This window comes from Ips typographus, linkage group LG9 (genome assembly GCF_016097725.1).
Source record: "Ips typographus isolate SLU linkage group LG9, UJ_Ityp_2.0, whole genome shotgun sequence".
Lineage (NCBI taxonomy): Eukaryota > Metazoa > Arthropoda > Insecta > Coleoptera > Curculionidae > Ips > Ips typographus.
The window spans coordinates 3,696,647-3,709,834 of record NC_138430.1 but is presented as its reverse complement, the minus strand read 5'-3'; the positions used below and the strand labels follow the sequence as shown (position 1 = coordinate 3,709,834).

Here is a 13,188-nt window from a genome sequence, read left to right as displayed (position 1 = left end):
AATGCTACAATAATAGTCTTGAGAACTAATTTTTAGAAATAAAATAGTACGAAAATTTAATTTACTTCTTGACTTGTTGAAAGTTGAAGAAAATTGAGTTGTACACCAATTAAAGTCTTGAAAATATACTTGTGGACTCTCTTTAGTCCTAGTAAGGTCCGTTCTAGTATTAAAAGTCAACTTTTATACTATTTTTAGTAGTAAAAAATGAGTTTCATGCACAATACAATCTTTGTCTTGATTTCCGGACTTTTTTTAGTTCTTGAATACCAGTTTCAGACACTCAACCAGGATGGCAGTCTGAGAAAGCAAATCATAAGACCATTCCTAATAGTAAAAAGCAAGTTTTTAGACTATTCAGTACAAATTTGGACTTTCACAAGTCTTGAATGTTCAGTTTTAAACTATAAAACGATTTTTTAAATTGAAATTTGGAGGACTGTATCTTCCTTAGGAAACGTTTTTCAGAAAAATGACATAATGCAAGTCAACTTATTTTTTGATTAGCTATCAAATGATGAATTATTGACACTTAAAACTGGACCACCCTCTAGACAAGAGGAAATCCTGGATGACAGAAGAGATACTGAAATTAATGGAAGAAAGAAATAAGACCAAAATAAATAATGACATGAGCTATAGATCCATCAATAATCAGATTAGAAAAAAAATCAGAGAGGAAAAGGTACAAGAATTCAAAGAGATTGAAATAGTACAATCAAAGCACACACATTTGGTCTATATAAGAATATCAAGGAAATAACAGGAAAATTCAAGAAGAAATCAATAGGAAAAATGGAAATGAACAAGGCGAGAGAGATATCGAACAAATAAAATCAACATGGAAGGATTACGTTAATGAATTGTTTTCAGACACAAGAACAGAAAAACAAACGAGATAACAGGACAGAACAGGAGGAGGTTGAGTAATGCTGACCAAGGATGGAAAAGCAGCTGGTCCAGATGAGGTGCAGTCAGAGATTATCAAACTTTTTGATAAGGATATAAAAAAAATCATATTCAATGTAATATACAACAGTTCAAAAATACCCAAAGAATGGTTGAGATCGGAGTTCATATTCTCCCAAAGAAGCGGGGGGTCAAAAAGTGCAGTGACTACAGAACAATAAGCCTTATGAGTCACTAAACTCTGTGAAAAACAGATTTGGAACAAGAGATGCCCTTTTCATTGTACAGGTTGTATTTTCAGTACTGTTGATTTTCTATGGTTAAAAGAAGATTGGCAACTCCGCTTTTTAAAATATATTTATATCGTCATTTTCTCTATTTGTCTTGTTAAAGTGTTATGTCGAGGCCGATGGTTTAATATATCTGAACTTTTATCCTCTCAATTTTGTGACCCATTCAACATAATCTAACACGAGGAAACTCGGTCAGTTCATCAATAAATGCCAACTCATCCTTTGGAAAAACACATAAAACCTTCGAAACCATTATTGACCATTCGTTTACGACTCTCCAAATGGACAATCCTTTGCGGCACCGGGATATCAATCTCTACCGGTATTAAGTTGTGCAGATTTCTTGCGGATTGGATAAAGGCTGATTGTGGAAACGCGATTTCTTTATGGGGGATGCCATAAATGGGGTAATGACGTTCAAGGGGTTACGAGAAAAGGTGAAATATGAAAGGTAGATAAGTTCTAAGATGGAAAATGTTTTTCGGCCTTTTGAGCAAGATTAATCTACCTATCTATAAGAATTTACCCCGATCAGTTTATGAGACGTTAGGTAATTTATAATTTCTTATTTGTTTCCTGAGTGTTATTTTAATAATCAAACTAAAACAAGTAAATGAATTCGAAACTGTCTGAATGCTTGCTAATACTATTAACGGAGTCACCTAGCGGAAAATGCGATCGACAACCGTTTCGAATTGCAATTTTAAAACTTTTTGCAACATCGATACGTTCATTTGAGAAAACTTGTTTGGAGATGTTTGTTTTGCTACTTTGCTGTTTCGGCGTCAATTTATCACATTTGGCAAACTTTTCCAACTGCGTGTAACTTTAGCTAAAAATAAGCAAAACTTTAAATAACATCTTAAAAAGTTGACACTTGAAAACAACAGGCTCACCGGACTTTCTACACAAGTTGCACCCCTAAAAAAAGCTCTTCCACCAAAGTTACATAGTTGTGACAGCGCTGAGCTTTGTTTCGTTGTAATGGTAAGTCTAAACTGACCAGCTAACACAGATTTCCACTTTCCTACATTCTTTCGGTTCGTATGCTAAAAGTTTGTGACAGTGACACTTTACTATTACACCACGAAGAGGGTTTCTGTCAAGAAAATTAATTCAAGTTATTATAATTTTTTTTTTGGTATTGATACATTTAGGATCAAAATGATTGGCGAACGGATAAAAATCGATATTCGCGACAACGATCATCCATTACTTACGATCCGTTGATTTTGCATAAAGCAAAAATGAGAAATTGCTTTTCTGCGTGTATAGTGAAACATTTTTATTGCTACCATTACTCTTTCAGCAATTTTCAATTTCAAAACAGTTTCCGAAATATCGAGAAATTTTTAAGGAAATATTTTAACGTCTGGCAGATATTGTTTTCTTATCTAGACAATTTTTAGTGTATTCCTTATAAAGGTTATCGCCACAGTTTAAATTTTCGTATTTTTTGAATTGCTCTTTAAATTGCATATTAAAACAGATGTACATGTTTTCCCCTGATTTCTGTGAGAAGAAAGAATTAAGAAATGCAATAAATCTATTTGTATCTTCGGAAACTATTAATTTTCTTTTTTGATATCATAAGAAGCTTTCCTCCATATTTGTTGGGAGCATTGGTTTTCAATTTGTACAGGGTGGCCAACTAAGAATGCGAGGTACTGTATCTAGGAAACAAAAATGATACATGCTTGAAACAAAAATTTTATTAAGCAAGGAATACATCTAAAATATTGTCGTGATTCCAGCGTTGCCGCATCTACATGAAATCAGTGGCAACAATGGATTTTCGTTAGACAACCCTAGCAACATGCTATTTTTTGATTCTGTTGCTTAATCTAGTCTAGATCTATCTCACGGTGGTATTTTCAAAAATACAAATTTTGATTATTTTTTTTTGAAATTTTTTAAAATAAGATAAATCTCAAAAATGTAAGACAGGAACATGTAAACCCTTTTGCTCTATCTTTAACCGTTCGCCTGCTACAGCCTCCCAAAGAGTGAAAATTCCAATGTTTAATAGTCAATATTTCCATAACGACGACTGATTAAAACAAAAACTGTCTAATCAACAGAATCAAGAAATAGCATCAGTTACTACAGGGTTGATTTCATGTAGATGAAGCACGAAAATATTTTAGATATCTTCCTTATAGCCATATTTTTTAATAAAAATTTTGTTTAAAAAATGCATTATTTTTGGTTTTCGAGATTCAGTATCTCGTATTCTGAGTTTCCTAACAAACTCAGACATTTATTTTCAGAAAAACGTTGTACTTTTTTTGGTTAGGAAACACCATGTATAATAATAAAAGTGTATCATAAAGAAACACAAGACATCAAACGGAAAGCTTGTATTATTACCGGAATAAAAACGCATATTCATAAAGCGGAAGAAAAACGTTTTGCCCCACATAAATGTACCGCAATTTAACTCGACATACATTTTTAGAATGAAACAGGAAACAGGATTATCTGGCTGCTCCAAGCTACGTTTAAATTATAATAAAATTTTGCAAAAAGTCTTGATGCTTATGTCACAGCTGTTGATAATAAGTTTTGTATATGAATATGGGTAGGAAAAAAAAACAACAAATCAATAAAAGTTACATATTTTCCAGTGTCACTTATGCGATCATAAAAGACTACAACGATAATTCAGAAGAGTGCTCCATGTTCATATAAGGGCGATTTATGATGTCCATCATCGGATACTCCGTGTAGTAGCAAGATTCCCGGCGAGCTTAACGTTATTAATCACGGAAGAAGATCGAGTACTCTTTCAGTCTCACTTGGGATTACACGTCCATCTGTTTCGCTCTATATAATACTGTTTTTAGATTAAAATGCAATCCGCAAGATTAAATTGAATAAAATCGTAAAGCCACACTTAAGAGAATTATGTTCGTTTTTGGTTTTATCTCGTTGGTTGCGACGAAAAGTATAACTAAAAACGTTATGTAAACAGTTACGAAAAGTTCAATTTGAATGAGTTACAGAAGGTATTTTCCAAACGAGATTTTTCTAATACAAAAATACACCTTTAAACAACCTTTTGTATTTGATAAACTATTCATATATCTCTGGAACTGTAGACTTTTCTACAGCAGATTGTCATTGTCAAAAATATACAAAATTTTATAAATAGGGGTAGATCCAAAAAGATTTCTTCTTATATTAAAAAATAAAATATGTCATATATTTTACAGACAGTTTGAAATGACACCAAAACTGCTACTTTGCTAATGTAAACATGCGTAAATTTTTATGAATCATTTAAATTACCAAAATAGCTACTATTTTAGATTTTATCGGACATTCGGGCATCTTGGATATTTTATAGATCGACCGTTTAGATTTAGTGAGTTTTTTCCCATCCTGTAATGTATATTCAAAACGTTTTTCCTTTCGACTACCGATACCCAAGAAAATGCGTTCAAAATTTACGATCTTAAGTTATAATGTAAAAAAACCCGAGATACATCAAACGGGATTTTTATTTATTACTCGGCGGATAAAGGCACGATTCGCATTTTTGTTCCCGTTTTATCCTTTTCATGAATATAAAATGGAAGCAGTATCGTTCCGCCATTTATTTTGTTTGTTGATAAGGTGGTAAAGAAAGTATCACTTTCGCCTATTTACATATGGACACAAACCAACATCATTGTCACATCTAAATTTAATAGAAATGTAATATTATTTTAATTTACACCAGTTTCATATTTGTAAATCGGTGTAAACGCAGTCAGTTCTGTTCATTTAAGGCAGTTTTTTTTTAATTTTGGACACCCTGTATATGTCAGATCTTATTTTGGTTAGCACGAGGTGAAAGAGCTTTTCAAGACAAACATATCGAGTTTTTTATGGTCACTGACATCCTAAAAATATCCGAGATACGAAATTTTGAAAATTTTTGGTGCAGTATGCAAAAAAAATGTCGAATATCTTGAAAACGGTTAGAGAAACAGAAATTTCACATGAGATCAAAAATGTGTAAAACATCAGGTTTACACCAGTAGCATATTTCTAAAATGGTGTAAACGCCAGTCAGTTTTAACAAAACCATAATTTCTAATTTAAAGCAGTTTTTTTTTAATTTTTGGACTCTCTGTATATGTTTGATGGTATTTAGGTTAGGACCAGGTGAAAGAGCGTTTCAAGATAAACATTTTGAGTTTTTTACGGTTACTGAAATCCGAAAAATAACCGAGATACAAAGTGTTCAAAAAAAAAGTCAAAACAATTAAATATCTTGGAAACGGTTAGAGATTCGGAAATGTAGCTGTTATAACTGTTCTTTTCGTGAATAAACAGTGGTATAAATAACTATTAAACTACTTCATGTTGACCGTTGATACTTCTCTGTGTTTACTGGAAATAAGCTGCAGCAGATGTGATCAGATTCCATCCAAAATAATTGACCTGTACTTACCCTTTACTGATGGAACTGAAAGAGAAAATAAAAATTAATAGGTTTAGTAGTGTAACAAATATACTTTTGTAAACTATAGGCATAGTTTTAAGGTATTATGTTTTGGATATATTGAACTTAAACCTTGTATAAGTTCCATAAGCTTGTAGAATCATCACCAACCACCCAAAAACCTTTTAAATAGGCCAAATCTGTCCAAAAGCAAAGAAATAGTGAACAATCTCTTAAAAATGCTTCTCTAATAATTTATTTTCAATCACATAATGCAATTACTAATTTAGTTCTATTTTGTTTTGCACAACAGTAACCCAGGATTATTTAATTAGAGGAAAAAAATACACTCTTGGAAGAAAACTGCAAACTATGGAAAGAAAAAGCAACATGCTTAGAGGAACAAATAAAGAAAACCAATCAACCAAGTTTAGCAAACAAAAGGACTGATTCATCAGTATCATCACAAAAAAACTCCCAGATTCAAGGCTGCAATAATGATAAGGATTGTAGTGCAGTTAAAACGGCAAATCAAACGTTGCCAAATACCATTGTTGCTAGTAACGCTTATCCCCGACTGAAGCAAACAATTGCCCAGGATAATCTCCCAAGCAAAAATGTTAACAGTGCCAACGTCGCTAGGACTATCTCAAAACCAATCGAGATCCAAAGCGTGGTACCCGATGTAAAATCAAATGCCGATGAATCCGATGTTTTCGACGATCCCCCGGAACAAACTGAATTTGAATTTCAGCGAGCTCGGCGCCGGAGACACGAAAAAGGGATAACAAAGCGTAAACGGAATTTTTTGGTGGGAACCAATGATGATGCCGACAACTGTAAAATGTTTAACATGTCAACTTCTAACAACAGAAAAATATGGCTTTTCATTTCGAAGGTGAACGGAGATGTAGCAGAGGGTACGATAAAAGACTATATCGCAAAGCGAACAAATTCAAAACCTGATTGTATCTCAGTCAAACTGTGCGTTCCAAAGGAGGGCAAATCCAAGAAAAAATGCTTTATGATAGGGGTGTCACCGGACCTTAAGGATGCAATTTACGACGTGCAATTTTGGCCTACTGGAGTGGCTTTCGAACGATTCAACTTTTCAAGAGGAAAAAATTTTTTAGATTAATCTCATCAAACGCCGAACCCGATGATAAGGCAGGTAAATTAAAATCGAAGAAATTAATTAAATCAGTAAAAATATTACATTTAAACGCGCAAAGTATTAATAATAAAATGCTAGAATTAGAAGTCCTTACATCTGTAGAAAACCCCAACCTGTTATGTATTTCCGAGCACTGGCTTAAAAACCAAGATATTGAAAAAGTTTATTTAAATGGATACAATCTCGAAAGTTACTCTTCTCGATCTGAGCACCGAGGCGGCGGTACTGCAATTTTTGCTCGAAACATTAACACAATCTCCACTCGCACTCAACTTGGAACAATTGAAAAATCTTTTGAATTTTGTACTTGTAAATTTATTTTAGGTAATCAAGAATGTATGTTAATATGTGTGTATAGGCCCCCCAGTGGTGATGTGGATGTCTTTCTTTCTAGGCTTGACGAACTACTGCATGAGTCATGTGTCAGTGATGGCGGACATTTGATAGTGTGCGGCGATTTCAATGTGGACTTTGCTGTCAATTCAGAAATGGTTAACACCTTATTGCAACTTATGTTATCTTACGGCTTGACACCCCATATTTCAGAACCAACTCGAGTGAGTGCTACCTCATCCACCCAGATAGATAATATTTTTTCTGGTTTCGGCAGTGAAGTTCTGAACTGTTTTGTACTCCAATCGCATATATCGGATCATTACGGGCAACTAATGATGATTCGCGATCCATCAAGCATCGTGCCCAAGCCTCCAAAGGTGAAAAGGCGATCGTTTACAGACGCAAAGCTTGTTCGTTCAATTGAGCGTCTCAGTACTGTCTCATGGCAGGAGGTCTATGCGACTGTCGGTGTCGAGGCAAAGTATGAATGTTTTTTCGAAATGCTGTTTAACTGGTTTGAAACGGCCTTCCCTTTAGTGGTTGATATTCATAAATACAAACCAAAAAGCTGGATCAGTAAAGAAATTAGAGACTTCTCGGGTCATCTGAAGGACTTATATGTTTGGTACAAGCAGACTAATGACACAAATGTATACTATCGATATAAACAGGAGCGGAAACAGTACAGAAACTTGCTAGCTAATACAAAGAAAGCGCTTTTTGATAATCAGATCTCAAACTCTAATAACAAATCGAAATCAGCATGGAATATTTTTAATCAAATTACAAATAAAATTAAGTGTCAACGCAATTTAACTCTTGAACTTGATAATAATGTGGTCACTGATCTTGAGGAGATATCCAACCTATTTAATGTACACTTCACTGAGGTAGATGATGATCGAGAATTTGTTTCACCTCTGGGTGATGCACGTCAATACCCCACAATATTTTTAGAACCAACAGATCAGGAAGAGATTTTCAGGCTATTGATGAACTTGCCAAATAAGTTTTCGGCCGGATTTGATGAAATTCCTGTAAAGATTCTTAAGTACGTAGCGCAGTTCATTTCCCAACCATTATCTGATATAATTAATGAGTCTTTTTGTGAGGGCCATTTTCCGGATTGCTTGAAGAATGCTAAAGTGGTCCCAATATATAAAAAGGGTGATCCCACAAACATAAAAAATTACAGACCGGTGTCTCTTCTGCCCTCTCTTTCCAAAGTCTTCGAACGAGCAATTTATAATAGGCTATATAAGTATTTTGATACTTTTAGTATTCTTTCAAAACACCAATATGGATTCCTACCTCGTAGATCAACAGAGTTGGCCATATATAATACAGTTACTTATATAATGGAAAACCTTGACAAAAATATTAAAATTGCGGGAATATATTTTGATCTGTCAAAGGCATTTGACAGTATCAACCATGCCCTTTTAATAGAAAAACTGGCAAACTACGGTATACGAGGCATCTGTTCTAATTTGCTCGAATCTTATTTGCAGAACAGAAGACAAGCGGTCTGCGTGACACAGGATAGTGAATCGTACATATCACGGCCGAGAGATATTTCTCAAGGAATACCGCAGGGATCCATTTTGGGCCCGCTACTGTTCTTGGTTTATGTCAACGAGCTTGCGGAGCGGTTGAATGGAAATATGGTCTGCCAATATGCCGACGATACGTCCGTTGTCTTGGCAGATCTCTCTGAGAATGCCTTGTCTGCGGCGTGTTCGTTGGCCATCCAAGATATGGAAAACTGGTGCTCAGACAATTGCTTAAAACTAAACCTACAAAAAACTGGTTTGATTAACTTTAGTAAAAGTAAACCAAATTATTCACTTTATGTCCCCTCTCATGGCAAGGCCACCCCAGTGAGTGAGAGCATAAAGTTTCTGGGGGCCACGATGGACTCACAGCTTGGTTGGGAGGTCAACTGTCAGATACTCGTATCTAGATTGTGCAGCGGTTGTGCTCTGTTACGCAGACTTCGAGATGTTCTCACTATCCAATCAATCCGGACATACTATCTTTCTTGTATCCAGTCATTGATCACCTACACTGTCTTGTTCTGGGGTGCTTCCAGTAGCAGCGCATCAGTGTTTGTTGCACAAAAACGCATTATTCGTGTGATTTTTAACCTTAAACCCAGGACAAGCTGCAGGCCTTACTTTGCTAGGCTTGATGTACTCACCGCCCCATCTTTGTACTTTTTCTCCCTGGTAGTGTTTATGAGAAAGAACCCTCATTTGTTTCCTAAGAACCGTGATCATTACGCCCTAGGAATGTCAATTGAGACTAGAGGTGCAAGTGAACCCCGCATCCCTCAACACAGGTCAACCTTTTTTGAGAGAAGTCCATCATACAGGGCTATAAAAGCGTACCAAATGCTGCCGCCCGCTGTTCGTGGCGCGGGTAGCGTCGCCGTGTTTAGAGAGAAAGTCATCCACTTTTTAAAACAAAAGCAGTTTTATTCTTTTAATTTTACTAGGTAACATTTTATTGATTATTTTATGTATCTATTTTCATATTATAAGTGTATTTTACTATTATTACTGCCGGTGTCTTTTATTATTGTATACTGGTTGGTATATCTGCTGCATGTTTTGTAACGTTATACACGTATTTAGCCATAGTTTAGATCAGTAAGATTATTTGTAAAGGTGTTACAGACACCATTTGACGTTGCTTTGTGATTTGTATATCATTTTGTTGGCAAATAAAGTTTATTATTATTATTATTATTATTATTATTTACAACAAACTCTTCTGATAAAAACAAAATTACTAAATTGAATTTTTTTTTTCGTTTTGTTTTACACTTTTCTATGTTATTAACTACTTAATTTTTATTGTGTGTAAAAGTTTTTGATTTTTAACACTAAATCTCGAAAAACAAGAATCTTTGAGAGATCGAACAGGTGGTGAATAAAACTTTCATTATCCTTGTAATATTGAAACTTTTGTTTTATAACTGTTCGCTTCAAATTTTCGAATACGGTTCATTGGTTGATTTATTGCCTAACCTCAAATTAATCTAAAAAAAAAATGAGAGGAAAGTTTCTAATTAGGATTTATCGATGGGTTTCTAGTTAAATTGTGATTTACTATTCGAAAGAGTTCGGATTAAAATAGTTGACTAAAGAGATTCGATACAAAAAGGGATTGATGATATATGCACTATATCTTAATTGCTTTGCTTTCTCGCTTGCTTGGGTAATGACAAAGTATGCCCTTTGTTTACGAGAATAACAATCTGCTGATGAATGATGGCTGCATTTCCTAGGCGTCGTAGTTTAAAGTTTTTAGAATGTTTTGTGTAAATTTCCAAATCCTTGTACAAAGTAATGGGTGGCATTTATCGATAGCGGCAAAGGACAAACAGTTACTGCTCTTTTGACAATTTCGTTTGTATTGGACAAACGCTTTCAGCAAATTGCCATAAGAGCAGTAAACCGAGTTCGTCCAGGATCGATAAAAGCGCAGACGTCTGTCGCAGTAAAATCAAACCTTAAGGTCCCTATTATAATCACACCTTGAGAATTATTTGGTCTTTATTATGGTAAGCTTTGCCATTGTCTATCATAAAAGGTTAAAGACCAAAGAGGAACAATAAATCTGCAATGCAAACTATAATGGATTAAGCATTTTTTCCTCATAAATTACAAAAGACTTAATCGTTAAACTGCGATATTACGTTAGAAAATCGCATCACGTAATCCTAAAATAAAAATGGAAAACTTTTTCCATTTGCTGTGCAAACGACCCGCCCTTACTTAGCAAAACTGATCGGACATCACATCTGGTAAACTTTTTCTGCTTATATCGTACGCTAAACTGGACACCGCATGTTTTTGTTCCTTAAATGGTTATAAGCCGCTGCTCTTCCGGTTTTCTGAACCCTATTCTGAGATTGTGGTTTCTTTTCATATGGAAAAACGTTCAGTAAGGCAAAAAGATTTTCACACTCTTTGATTGCTTACAAAAATAGGCCACATTGAAAACTGTTTTTAAATTAAAATTACAAAAATTTCCAGGAACAAATGAGATGCAAAAAAATGCAAATTAATTATTACTCGAAAAGCAATTATTAAGGACGCGCTAACCAAGTTTAAAAACTCAATTAAACTTAATGCGGAATTTTTAATAAGAATTTGCACGCTACAAATAATAGGACTCTCTAGTAAAATGGAAAACTTTAAGAAATTATTATCGATTTGATGCTTTTTTAATTGTGCCATTAAAGTTAATTGTGTTTCAATATTTTAATCGCCTGTTTTTATTGTGGAACAGTTTGAAAACTTCTGATGTTGTAAGGTCATTTTTTATCGGTAATAGAATGAGTCAGAACAAATTAAAAAATGAACTGGAGGAAAAAAGGGGAAAACACAATTGTTGAAGATACTTTTACTACTTACGAAAATGAGTAATAGAATGTATTAGAAAATCTCATTGTTCTTCAAAGTTTTGTGTATTTTTAAAAAACGATTTTAAACGTAAATCTTACTTACATACCTGAAGACATGGTTGAAGTTCTCCTTTCTGTCCAACTTTTCTCGTGATTACGTATTACTTGAGGTTAGAATCGAAACGTTTGTAGGTCTTCTTATTCTAAAGTACATCTCTGCTATATCTGTACCCTCTACTTCTATCTGTAAAAGAGAAAATGATTTGTGATTTATTAAAAGTAACATCAGAATACATGTAAGGGAGTGTATAATATAATAGAGTCTGAGAGGTTTTTAGGAACTTTTTCCATATTCTTCTAAATAATCAATTTCTAAGGTCAATGTTGATACTCTCTATTTATGATGTCTATAAAATCTGCACCTAAATCTGCCATATTCATTACTTTCAATAGGTTCTTACAGAACTGGTCTGTAAGTGGTTTGACATCCCAATTTTTTTCATAGTGACGCTCAGCTCCCATAACAATAATTTCTCATAATCTAAAAATCATGAAGAATTGACCATAAATTAGGTCAGTTCTAATTATTCACCCTTAAAACAATGCTTTTGTGTTGTTTATCGATTACAAACTGATGTGTGAAACGTAACACTTTAATTTCCGCCCAGCTGTGATTGACTTATATGTTGAAATAATTTATTTAGTTTTATTAATCTACTATGACTGATTTGGCATTAAATTAACTCATTCAAACTTCCCCTGGGTTGATATTTTTCAAATTAATTTCAGTCATTTAAATGAAGATTAATCCGAAAAATATTCACTTTTTTCAGCTAGACCGTTGTTCCGGTTTTTACGGATTACCTAGTCTTTTAATTACGGTAAAAATTATGCAGGCCTTCATCCTGTTGGCTTTACCGTAAAGTAAACCAAATTGCAAAAAATGTCGTTCAGTGTTATGTTTAAATTTGTTTTTTAAATCGAGTTTTCCGGAAAGATTTTGTTTGGACAGATTTAATAATAATTTTAAATTTCAATGAAAAAGTTAAATTTCTTTTATACTATTTAAAGCTGAGTAAGTGGAACTTCACATTGTAAACTATTTTATATCCAATTTGCATGGTGAATCCTTCAAGAAAATTTATTAGGCGCGAAGATATAAGAAACCAATAAAACATTGCTGAGTTACAGCCTTCGAATCCTTTCCATAAAATTAATGGAGCAACCAGAAAAGAGCAAAGTTAATGGATAGCGCAATAAAACGGGCAATTGGAGGTTGTTTGGTTATTTGGTAATTGAAGGAAAATTACATTTATATTTTTGTTCCAACGCATTAATGAAAAATTTAGTTAATCTGATTTTGCAGTTTTAGGAATGTTCATGTTATGTATAGGTTTGTTTCGGTTATACAAAGGGCGACCCTTTCAGTACGGAAAATATTTTAAGCATAAGAAATAAAGGGAAATGAATGGTTTTGCCGTTATTTTTTTGGTAAGGAATTGCTTCAATTTATCACTGTCCAGTTTGTAGAGATGATAAAAATATTTTGCTAAGGCAACGCCCCTTCGAAGGCTCCAAATAAAATTGTAATAAATCGCTTTATTAAAACTGATTTTTTTTGTGAAAAACG

The 13,188-nt window shown here is 33.8% G+C and overlaps 2 protein-coding genes across 3 annotated transcripts in view; one reads left to right on the top strand and one right to left on the bottom strand.

Annotated features, from left to right (window-relative positions):
* Positions 1–13,188, top strand: part of LOC145733675 (midasin) — an 82,226-nt gene that overhangs the window by 37,316 nt on the left and 31,722 nt on the right. The window lies entirely within an intron of this gene.
* The window catches only part of LOC145733683 (uncharacterized), a 44,663-nt gene that overhangs the window by 23,857 nt on the left and 7,618 nt on the right, over positions 1–13,188 (bottom strand). For both annotated transcript variants that reach the window (XM_081986619.1, XM_081986620.1), the window contains exons 2-3: positions 11,666–11,802; positions 5,644–5,658 (exon numbers count right to left, since the gene is read on the bottom strand). In XM_081986619.1, coding sequence (XP_081842745.1) covers positions 5,644–5,658; positions 11,666–11,675 — 25 coding nt within the window. In that variant the 5' untranslated portion in view covers positions 11,676–11,802. The remainder of the gene's footprint in view (positions 1–5,643; positions 5,659–11,665; positions 11,803–13,188) is intronic.